The sequence below is a fragment of the Priapulus caudatus genome, unplaced genomic scaffold, assembly GCF_000485595.1.
Source record: "Priapulus caudatus unplaced genomic scaffold, Priapulus_caudatus-5.0.1 Scaffold1335, whole genome shotgun sequence".
Lineage (NCBI taxonomy): Eukaryota > Metazoa > Priapulida > Priapulimorpha > Priapulimorphida > Priapulidae > Priapulus > Priapulus caudatus.
In genome coordinates this window covers 48,071-58,398 of record NW_014578396.1, presented here as the reverse complement: position 1 = coordinate 58,398, position 10,328 = coordinate 48,071, and the positions used below count along the sequence as shown (strand labels likewise).

Genomic DNA, 10,328 nt, shown 5'->3' with positions numbered 1-10,328 from the left:
GTCGGCCATTCGTTACGTGCGAAATGACTTCGACTAGCCAGCTCGGTTAAACGTGTATGCTCTTAGGCCCACGCTCGTTTGTTGATGATTCCGATATCACGGAGAGCACTTGGTCCGGGGTGGACCCCTACACTATTACAACGAGAATCGTGGTCGTCTGAGCAAATTCTCGCCATGCATGAGTATTCTTGCCGGTCAAACTCGTCTCCGAGCTGCAACGGGGTGTGTACGCGTGTAATGTGCCAGTGGATTTTGCATGAATCACAATCAAGCGTCTGTGTCACCGTTAGTGACATAATTTTTCATTGTTCTGCTCAAAATGGCCGAATTGTCCCTGCATTTTTGCTGCGTTGGCCATGCTTCTATTTCGATACTTTTGTGATGAGTCTAATTCAATCGGACGACTGAACCGCGTCCATGCCTGGCGATGGCCTGAAAGTCCGAGTTCGATTTTTACTATGTGTTATAAAGGGACTAGGGAGCTATTCCCTCATATATTAGACTAACAACTCATCCACATCGCCCATATACTTCAGCGTGCAACATTCTCCTAAGCTGACGTGTCAGATATCTGGACGTTAGTTTCCTACTATAGTTTGCGCGTATCACATAACGAAAGTGATTGTTTAAACAACGCTCCAGTCATAAGGCGGGTTCTGCGATAGCTCATTGACTTCTAGGAGGCAGTTCGTTCACTATTGAATCCATGTTTCTTTGTGTCCTTCGTCTTAGTTTTTTTTGTGCCGTGCAGTCTCGTGCCGTAATGCTGTGTCGCAATAGATAAGCCTGTTGTACACCAGCCCTTCTTCTATGTTGGCCTTTCTTATAGGATGTGCACATTGACTGTCCACCACGTTTTATTCGTTAATGCCGTATAAGCAGGATTAACTATTTTGAAACCGTAGCCAAACATTTGGCGTGCGTTTGTCGCAAGATTTTCATCTTTTTCTTCCATGATAAATCACGACTCTGACGTGATTCGTGATTTATCGGCGCAGAAGGGATAAAATCCAGAAATTCGCACAGGCGCATCGTGTTTTGTTAGTATTTTCGTAAAATAGAGTGGACATATATCGAAAGCACACAAAGAGAGGAAGCAAACAATTCCTTCATACAGTTTAACAAATAGGAAGAGACCTTAAAAATAGATACCCAAGTCCGACCAGGTTCCCGCTCCGCTATGCATTCGCCTTGATTGTTGCTGAAAGACAAATTTTCTGGACAGTTGGTCAGGCGTTACCTGTCGGCCAAGAGTGATGAAACCTAAGCAGCACTACCTTTGTGTGCTGGTTACATTCAAGCATAGTAAGCAGTGTGAAGGTTTTTCTTTTGTCAAACATTCAAATATCCTGACCGTTATAGATATGAAGGCAGACAGGGTACCTCGCCCTCACCACCTTGCTCGAACTCTATAATGTATTCACCCCTGTGTTCTACCCAATGAATGTGTAGTAGTATAAGAAGTTATCAGAGATCACATGCAGCCAGCCCAGTATACTTCAGAGTAAGAGCGAATAGGGCGCCCTTTGTGGCCACTGGAGAGAAGAAAAAGTATGACACAGAGGCGTTGATGTGTATTTCAGCGAAATGCCTGAGCATGCATGAAGAAATCATCATGCTGTGGGTCCGGGCACACTTATTCGCAGGAATCTGGGAATGACAAAGTTCTGTTGCAGACAATGTCAGCTCCAAGAAGTCAACAATTCCACGAAACATTGCCAGAAATCAGATCAATACTAGTTTATATGCAGCCCTGAAAATCACACTGACAAAGAATCCCGTTGAATGATGAAAAGTTAAAATTGGGTGCAGCAATGAAACATGGCTCGAAAGCGAGAACAATCGATAATGGCCCAGGATAAGCTCCTTACGCGAAGGAAAAGAAGGCATCTTGATGACCCAATGGACTGGGGAGTCGTGAGTGAGCTCTCAACTAAGTGTCCTTAATCCAGTGCTTTCAACTAAGTGTCCTTAAAGGTGAGATTTTACCAAAAGTTTTATTCCTAAAATACATTGAGATAGACCTAACATATATGTTACAAGTGTTTGAAATGATAAATTATCGTCATATTTATTTTAATCCGAATATTATATCATCACGAAAATTTCTTATGCTCCAAGATTTCCGAAGTTATGAAATAGAAATAGTTCCAAACACAGTCCCCAGGTGGCACCACTTGTGACGTCACACTTGCCAAACTGTATTGTAAGCAAAATATTCCTGTGTGTTTTATGGAGCCGGTGATTTTCCAACGTTTTCTTCAATTGTTTTAATAAATGATGGCACAATTATTGGTGGAATCGGAGGATGGATATATTGAAGATCCATACAACGTGCAGCCTTATCAATATGAGCCAATTTTGCGACAAATTCGGCCCGACGAAAGCGATGATGAATCGGATGACGAGGTCGAAGACGAAGATGCAGAGCATGCACCTGCATTTCGAGCAGAAAGAGTTGGAAATACGGACTGGTAAGTTCAGAAGATCATTGTTTATTTTAGCAGTGTCCTAGTTTAGTATTAAAATAACAGGAAAGTCACAGAAATCACGATCGGTGCACATTGTTACAATGTTTGTTTACCTCATCAGCTGATCAGTCATGTCTGTACATAATGCATGTAATGTACATCACATACACGTAACACCTGTACATATAGTTGCATTGCATTTAATTTTTTTCTTCAGGTGTGAGTGTGGAAATTGTCTACCAATGGGGAATGGTTTGGAAAGCAGATGCTGCCAAGAAAATTCTGTTTTGACGGAAAAAATACAGGAAGAAGGCCTTACTTGCATCATTGAGCATGAGGGATTCGATGTAAATTGTTTGAACCGGCATGTGTTGGAGTGTTCCTTTTGGACTTATGCGCAGGAACAAGGTCCCATTGGTGATGAGGAACCAATAAACGAGTAAGCTTTAATTTAGGAGATGAAACTTTATTTTAACTTGCTCCATTGTTGTTAATGTTATAATGTTATAACATGCCATAACGAAGTCGAAGCAAATATTATGTTACCAATATTTAAATTGTACTAAGGAAATGTAGTAATAATGGAATCAAACTGAATCAAAAATGTAACACTAATATCAGGATGATGCTGTCAAGAAGCTATTAACTGTTGGCCATTTACAATATAGAATTATCAACTTAACAAGCATCACTTTTGGTTGCTTAATATAATACAAAAAGTGGCATGTTTTAATTTAACATAGTTTCATTCATATACATGTAGTTCAATTTCCTTTTCAGATTGTATAGATACATTGCCTATCGAAGATTTGTGACATGGACCTACCACAGATTAGGACGGAAAAACAGACGAGTTCTTCCATCATGTGTGGTTTCAAGGATCAGGGCTCAATGGGAAAGTGAGGACTTTAATTATAAAGGTTTCAAATATCCACGCCCTTAATTTGTATACAAAAATAGTTAATAATAAATCCATATGTAAAGAAAGAATTTATTGTATTTCTTTCATTGAAGTAGTTTTAAATGAAATGTGTCCATGATTAAGCATGTGGGATGTATGTTACAGCAAGTCCATAATTCATTATCGATCCATTAATCGTCGAGATGGCTTCCTTATACGTTTGCCTTTTCTTTCTGGCGCCCAACTTTTGGCAAGTTCAGCACCCTTTTGGAATCTGCTCTTGCGTGCAGCGACAACAACTGCCTTCTCCTTTTTCTCAAAACCATCACAAACATTGGGTGGGAGATTGCTGTTAATTTTTTCCATATTGGCTGCTGCCTCCTCCATTGTAGGGAATTCCTCGCGCATCTTCATCACTTCCACCAAACAATCTTGGACACTAGATTCAACATGTTCAAGAGCTGCAATGACTCCATTTATTTAACCGCCCTTTGGCATGTTTGGCACTGGTTTATTGCATGTACATGATGTATGTTCTAATCTGAAGTGAGCTTAGTTCTAAGTCCTGAATCTTAATTGAAAACATGCCTAAAATTACATACCATATGTGATTGGGGTCTTTACTTCTTTTGTAATTGCATTACCATTTCCATACTTCATGTATGACACCGTCCATTGTTCCTCGCCACTTTTGGTGACTGCCTGCTTCCTTTTGCAATTCTCATTAAAGTGCAGCACAGAAAGGAGAATTCTGAAATAAAAGGATGTTCATTACAACACTTAATAAGAATTTCTAAGTATTTTGATACACAGTATTGGTTACTTAAATAATTTACCATGTTTACATTACATGTTTCACTGTATGAACTTTTAAGGTTCTAAAAAGTTTCTAAAGTTTTCCTTTTAAAATTTTAGCCCAAAACCATTTCCAAAAGTACTCACCTTCCTTTCATGGCTGGATATGTAAAATGAACAGACTTCGGTGCAAAATATATAACAACTTTGTGGTAGGACTCCAAGCTGTATGTTTGGGCCACAGGCGAAAGTCTACCAATATCGGTAATGAGACCATTGGAGGCAACAATCTCCTTGAATTCCTTGTGCAACCTGGAACCTGAAAATGAAATTATTGTAATAAATACAGGCAGTACATGTGAATTCATTAACATGTTAGTTATCCTGGAATCAAATGCTGTATAGTACATAATGTATTTCTGGCATTTCAATTACATTTTGATGGGGACATCATGTTGCACAATTGTTTTCTTTTACAAAATTCGATTTTGACAATCAATTATTCTGTATTTTTGGGCTCTTAACACATTTGTGAGTTGAACTATCTTTAAAAAATTATGACATGGAGGAATTACCTTTTTTAATCCAGTCCCTGTCATCGAGAGGTCCATGGGCACACTCCTTAAAAATATCACCATGGCCTGTGTGGACATTTGCGACATGGTTCACCACAGACAACCACTTCTCCCTGCACTCCTCAGCTCTTCCACCACTTGAAGCTGCAGCCCAATACAAATGATTGACTACAGAGCGGACCCAACTTGTCAACTGGCGATTACACTTCTTCTTTGCAAGCTTATCCAGTTTTTTCATTATAGCTACAATAACAAAAAGAGAGTGGATTTAAAAAAAATGCTGCTGAAGCAATTAAAAGTATATTTTATGGAGGAAAAACATGTTTTTCCAATACAACTATTTTTCTGTCTTTACCAAGGCAACTAACTTTTTATTAAGTTCTTCTGTATTTATCAAAATGTTGCTCACCTTTGCCAACATGCCAAATGTCAAAATAGTGCGTGATCTCCTGCTGGTCATCCCTCATAAATTTCTTTATCTGGGTGTGTCGGTCTGTCACAAATGTTTTGATGGAGACTCCACTGCTGAGTATCTTTGCAAAACACCTTTTGAGGCCTTCCAACTCCATCCAGTAAGAGTTTTTAACTTCTGTAACCTGAAATTCAGAGACAAAAAAATGTGTATTGAAAGCAAATTGAAAACTATTGTCATTGAATAAGCTCATATATATCGCCTACATAAAATTGCTGTCATTTTCATGCAATAGATAATTAACTTTCTAACCTATTTCCTTTGTAATGACAAACTATGAATATGATCATGTTTTAATTCAACATTCTTATTACTTATGACAGCTAAATATATTCCGGTAGAAGTAACTTTACCTTAACAAGTTGCATGTCGAGGATTTTCGAAGTTTCCAAGTCCATTACTGAGTATGATCCATACACAGCAGTGTGGCCTGGGGAGCAGCAACGCCCATCACCACCAGCAGTGACATCTCTCCCTTGAACCTCCTTTAACAAGGCAGCTTGTTTGTACTCCCAGGATCTGTTTATGGCTGGCAAAATATACAGGCGTTGGAAACGATAATAGGTGTTCTTTGAGAAGGTCACAATGTTGATTGCTCTGAGAAAATTGACTGCCTTCACTGGGCTGCAACCACTTAGCAACATAGCACTACTGCAAAGCAAGTTGCCCATTGGCATCTTGCCCAACAATGGCTGACTGTACCACTCTCTCAAGTGGCCATCTGGACATGTTGCCTGCATGACCACTAAAGTACCACGGATGTACTTAATGGCCACATTGGCCGGCTGACAACATACCATACAGACAGACATCAATGTTCGAAGACAAGATTCGAAGACAATAAATTTTCTCATCTTCTCAGGCCTTTTATCATATGTTTCATCAGCCATAGTGACCCTGAAATGGAACAGTAACACAATTTAAAAAACAGATCAATATAGTCATGAACAGGTCCATTATTACTATTAGTGTTTTTTATATAATGAGTTACAAAATACTCATACTGTAGCTGCCTATAAATTAAGATGGAAATTAAGATTGTTTTGCTTTTGAACTGTACAGTATAATTAAAACATGTACATGTACATGTTTACTATACGTTATTATTATTAAATTAAATAAAAGCTGCTGGTGTTAATATTCAATTAATAATTTTGTTTAAAAGACAAACATACCAATCCTCCTCTGGCTCATCATCATCGCTACAAGAATCTTCAGATGCAGAGGACGGCAAGTAATCTTCATCATCATTATCTTCCCACTGCATCTCATCATCAGATGAGTCGGTCTCCTGAGCAGCAACATCAAACACCAAAGGTTCTCCAATGAGACAACACTGAACAGATGACGATGTGTTGAGAACTGGTTCTGTCTGAGTGCAGCTTGTCATCTTGCTCATTTCATTTTGTCCGAGCTGGGGAATCTCTGGCTTTGGCGGCAAATTACACTGGGTGCCCTTGGTTTTACTGGAGTAGGGGTTGCAGGTCTGCACTCCAATATGTCTACGGTACTGAAATAAATACAAATAGCAAAATCTAATTAACATGAACATGCATACCATGCCATCATCACGGTAGGCTAGTATTCTTAATATATTAATGGTTAATTAGTATTAGTAGGTTAGTATTCTTAATAAATTAATTATTAATTATTTATAGTATAGGCTAGTATAGGCCTACTTATAAAATTATTTATTAATTATATTATCGTTAATTACCCATATTGTCTGGGAAGCAGCTGGGAGACAATGTGGTTGAAACTGAGTCCCAACATGTTGAGGTGAATTATCTTCAGGCTGCGTCACATCCTCCTGATCCTCGTCATGCTCCTCCATCATGTCCATCATCATTTCACTTTCAGCAGATGCATCTTCACTCAAACTTTTGTTGATGAGATCATCAACCATCTGGAAAAAGAAAAGCATGTTTCAGTTCACTCATTACTGATTCTGATCTCTACCGGTAATTGTAATAATATAATTATTTTATGTAAATAATTTTAATAATAGTATAAGTATTACTATTTTAATTTACATGTAGGAGCAATGCAAAGTACAGTTCAGTACCGTACTAAGATTTTCATACAAAAAACAATGATAGGCAGGCAACACAGGCCTAACTAACCATTATAAACAAGATTAATTGCATCAACAAATTTCACCATGCCTAATAGTCTGAACACCGACACTATTGCTCAGTCGGTTGTGTGGTCGCAAGTAGACTACAAACCGACTGAGCAATGAGTCAGTGTTCGGACTAGTATTGACAATGCATACCTGACTCTGTTCTAGTCGACGGCGTTTCTCCAGAGCACCTCTTCGCTGTTTTTTCTCCTGTATACCAGAGTGGGTAAAACGACTTGGTACTGCACCATCCTTCAGCTGTGGTTTAACATTTAATTTGTAATTTATACTGGCACAGAAATCCGGCGGCATAACAAAGTCCTCCGGTAAAAAATGATCGGAACAAAGTTTTGCCCAAGTACTCGGCTGCCAAACACTCCCCGGTCGATCGCCTTGCCTCCTCATCGCTACATGCCATTTCTCGCGAAGTTCCTTCTTATCCTTCACATTCGGAAACGCGTGAAATGATCTGCCACTTCCAGATCCATTGTGGCAGTTAACTGCCGAACAATACACCATGATATTGGGTCAAATCCAATGAATAAAACGCGAATAATACTCTCAACTTATCAATTGCTTTGTAGTGACCTCGAGTATTGTTTGACAACTGTGACGTCACGAATCCGGAAAGAGCCGATGATTACCGAAGGCAGTGTGCCACTGACTCAGAATAGCAGACGATGTTTTTAACTATATTTGATCTCGATATTTTTCATGATTTAATAAATAAATCGGGTGACAAACTTTTTTAGATGTTTTATTATAATATATATATTGATTCTTGATAAATATCACTTATTTTGAATATTCTGAAATCTCACCTTTAAGTGGAAGAAACGTAATAACGTGAAATGAGTCCTCCACTGGCACTACGACTGTCTGGAGGAGACTGTAGTAGTACAAGATGCTGTGGTCGATGTCATTCGGAAGAGCCAGGTAGTTAGGCAGCACTTGTTTAATCTCCTGAAGGATTTCATGTAATTGTGCGGGGGAGACTAAGGAAATGGGTAGCTTCCCTGTCAAGCAAGTAGTCAGTGCGTGTTCCATGTCAGCGACGATTAGTGTTATATCGTTCAATGTAAGAATGAGTTTATCGAAGGTAGTCTGCAATTGCGTAATGAGTGAAAAGCGTGCAGTAATTGCGTCAGTTAGTGTAACGAGACGGGCGTTGATGTTATTGACGAACTGTCGCATTGTGTCAACCCCGTCGATGAGTTGGTTGAGCGTATGCTGATTGAGTTGGACCTGGGTTTTAGTAAGGTTAAAAACTGTGAGGGATTTTTCCAGGGCGTGCTGAAAAGCGCCATGTGTCGTCTCCATGCGTGCGAGCCTGTCCTGTAATGCGTTAATGTCGTCCTCCGTGGCTACACCATACAAGAACTTTTGTATACTTCCGAGAAAAGGCAGTAGGGCCCGCTTACTACGGCGGTGAGTAAACATGGATGTAAGCGCGGTTATGCGGTCTGTTAAGCGCTGATAGCGTGCATTGAAGTCGGCTGCGTGCGCGTGGATGACGTCCTGGATCATGGCACGAAAGCGTGCCATGTTGGACTTGCCCTGAGATTTACGTTGCTGGGTGAGCTTTTGTGGCTGTGTCGCGGGTGTACTAGCATCATGCAGGCCCTTGCGGAGCCGGGCAAGGTTCTCGGCGGCTTCCCGCTGAATGTCTTCAGCGGGCCACCCATAACGTTGAGAGAGTGGGGTCGTCGATGGCAACCGTGGGTGTTGGGTGGCGAAGCGGTCGGACGGAGGCTGGAGGTCGCGGCGGAGGGAGCTGGGCGGGTTGGGGGTAGGGTGGTCGGGTTGAAGTTCGGCGCGACGAGTCCGTGAGGCGGGGTCGTGGAACAAATATTGAATTTGTTCGTCTATGCCGCGCATGTAGGTTTTAATCGGTGCGAGGTCGAGGGAAAAAACGATGGTCCAGGAACTTTGGGTGACCGACAGGCTCCCTCGTGGCACAAAAACTTCAGCCTTAGCGATGGTCATGGCGATAGCGCAAATCGCCACGTACCTGGAAGGAAGAAGGATACGAGTTGAGTGGAACCTATAGTGGGCATTATGGCTGGGGCTTAGCCGTGGCCCATTACCACGGGTGACCTCGTGAGCCATAGAGTGTGTGCCATAGTGTGCACCATGCGTTGTTAAGGGGCGAGCGTCGGAAAGGCGCGGAGACAGGCTGAATGGCGTGTGTCATGCGGGCTGCTGTGGTGTAGGGACGGCTTGTGATCACGCATATATCTGCATGCGAGGGTGGCGCGGGTATAGTAGTTGGGGCCGCGGGTTGACGAATGTTAGCGCTGCGGGCGGGGGCGTCATTCGGCAGATGCGACGATATGTCTTGCGTCGCTAGAGTTACGACCTGCATGTGTTGCGGCGATTCGGGCGTGCTCACAGGCGCTGTAATGGTGCACTCCCTGCGCATAACATTCGAGCGCTCTTGGTCGTCGGGCAGTGTCTGAGCGACGTGACCGGTGTCAGTGTCCGTGGACGTCTCAGTGGATACACGGGCTCCGGAAGCCGTTGTATGCACTTCGTAGGTGGTTGTTTCCTGGCTGGGCACCACTGGCTGGATTCCTTGATCAGAGGGATCGTTGCCGGTGGGTGCGGCAGGTGATGGTTCGCGGAAACGTGCCAACGGAATGAGATCGGATGCGCTAAACTCACTGTCGGATGCCGACTGGCGCTGTGGGGGGTCGTCGCTATCAGAATCTGATTGCGACTCGCTCGAGTGCGTCGACGCACGTGCTGCATGTGGGTGGGCGAGCGTAGCTTGCCGCCGTGGCTGCTGCCTCGTGGGAGCGGCGCGAGGCTGCGCAGGCGCCTTCTCGGGCAGTGGGCGGGGTTTATCCCAGCGAGCAGAGGGATGTGCTGCCCGGAGGTTATCGATGTGCGCTGTGATGTGACGCATGCTCGACTCGTGCTGAATGAGACACTTCTTTGGTGACAGCATTTTGATGATGGTATAAAAAGGCTTCCAGGGCGATGCGAGCTT

The 10,328-nt window shown here is 42.3% G+C and overlaps 3 protein-coding genes across 4 annotated transcripts; 1 reads left to right on the top strand and 2 right to left on the bottom strand.

Moving 5' to 3' along the window:
- Positions 1-1,976: 1,976 nt before the first annotated feature.
- On the top strand, positions 1,977-3,461 carry LOC106816278 (P2X purinoceptor 7-like). Its single transcript, XM_014820861.1, has 3 exons — positions 1,977-2,474; positions 2,689-2,910; positions 3,252-3,461. Exons 1-3 carry the CDS (start codon positions 2,278-2,280, stop codon positions 3,412-3,414), a joined length of 582 nt encoding a protein of 193 aa, XP_014676347.1. The 5' UTR covers positions 1,977-2,277; the 3' UTR covers positions 3,415-3,461.
- LOC106816275 lies at positions 3,453-5,927 on the bottom strand. 2 transcript variants are annotated; one of them, XM_014820858.1, is made up of 6 exons: positions 5,568-5,927; positions 5,152-5,338; positions 4,743-4,886; positions 4,315-4,486; positions 3,971-4,123; positions 3,453-3,811 (listed from the first exon to the last, which is right to left on the bottom strand). In XM_014820858.1, exons 1-6 carry the CDS (start codon positions 5,889-5,891, stop codon positions 3,553-3,555), a joined length of 1,239 nt encoding a protein of 412 aa, XP_014676344.1. In that variant the 5' UTR covers positions 5,892-5,927; the 3' UTR covers positions 3,453-3,552. The 2 variants fall into 2 exon arrangements, with proteins under 2 accessions (XP_014676344.1, XP_014676345.1); XM_014820859.1 differs by having other exon boundaries at positions 4,743-4,985; positions 5,152-5,610.
- On the bottom strand, positions 5,657-8,183 carry LOC106816277. The gene is made up of 5 exons (XM_014820860.1): positions 7,490-8,183; positions 6,932-7,120; positions 6,390-6,724; positions 6,012-6,111; positions 5,657-5,743 (listed from the first exon to the last, which is right to left on the bottom strand). The coding sequence occupies exons 1-5, from the start codon at positions 7,853-7,855 to the stop codon at positions 5,738-5,740; spliced, it is 996 nt and encodes a 331-aa protein (XP_014676346.1). The 5' UTR covers positions 7,856-8,183; the 3' UTR covers positions 5,657-5,737.
- Positions 8,184-10,328: the final 2,145 nt, after the last annotated feature.

Bases quoted from the DNA above. Each gene is read 5' to 3' on its own strand.
- LOC106816277 (XM_014820860.1), bottom strand. From the start codon at position 7,855: ATGGTGTATTGTTCGGCAGTTAACTGCCACAATGGATCTGGAAGTGGC. The intron at 6,725-6,931 runs GTAATTAACGAT...TATTTATTTCAG, and splicing joins CTGCTTCCCAGACAATATGG to TACCGTAGACATATTGGAGT. The intron at 6,112-6,389 runs GTATGTTTGTCT...GTTCCATTTCAG, and splicing joins GATGAGCCAGAGGAGGATTG to GGTCACTATGGCTGATGAAA.
- LOC106816278 (XM_014820861.1), top strand. From the start codon at position 2,278: ATGATGGCACAATTATTGGTGGAATCGGAGGATGGATATATTGAAGAT. The intron at 2,475-2,688 runs GTAAGTTCAGAA...TTTTTTCTTCAG, and splicing joins AGAGTTGGAAATACGGACTG to GTGTGAGTGTGGAAATTGTC. The intron at 2,911-3,251 runs GTAAGCTTTAAT...TTTCCTTTTCAG, and splicing joins GATGAGGAACCAATAAACGA to ATTGTATAGATACATTGCCT.
- LOC106816275 (XM_014820858.1), bottom strand. From the start codon at position 5,891: ATGCCAATGGGCAACTTGCTTTGCAGTAGTGCTATGTTGCTAAGTGGT. The intron at 4,887-5,151 runs GTGAGCAACATT...ATTGGGCTGCAG, and splicing joins CATTTGGCATGTTGGCAAAG to CTTCAAGTGGTGGAAGAGCT. The intron at 4,487-4,742 runs GTAATTCCTCCA...TTTCATTTTCAG, and splicing joins CAGGGACTGGATTAAAAAAG to GTTCCAGGTTGCACAAGGAA.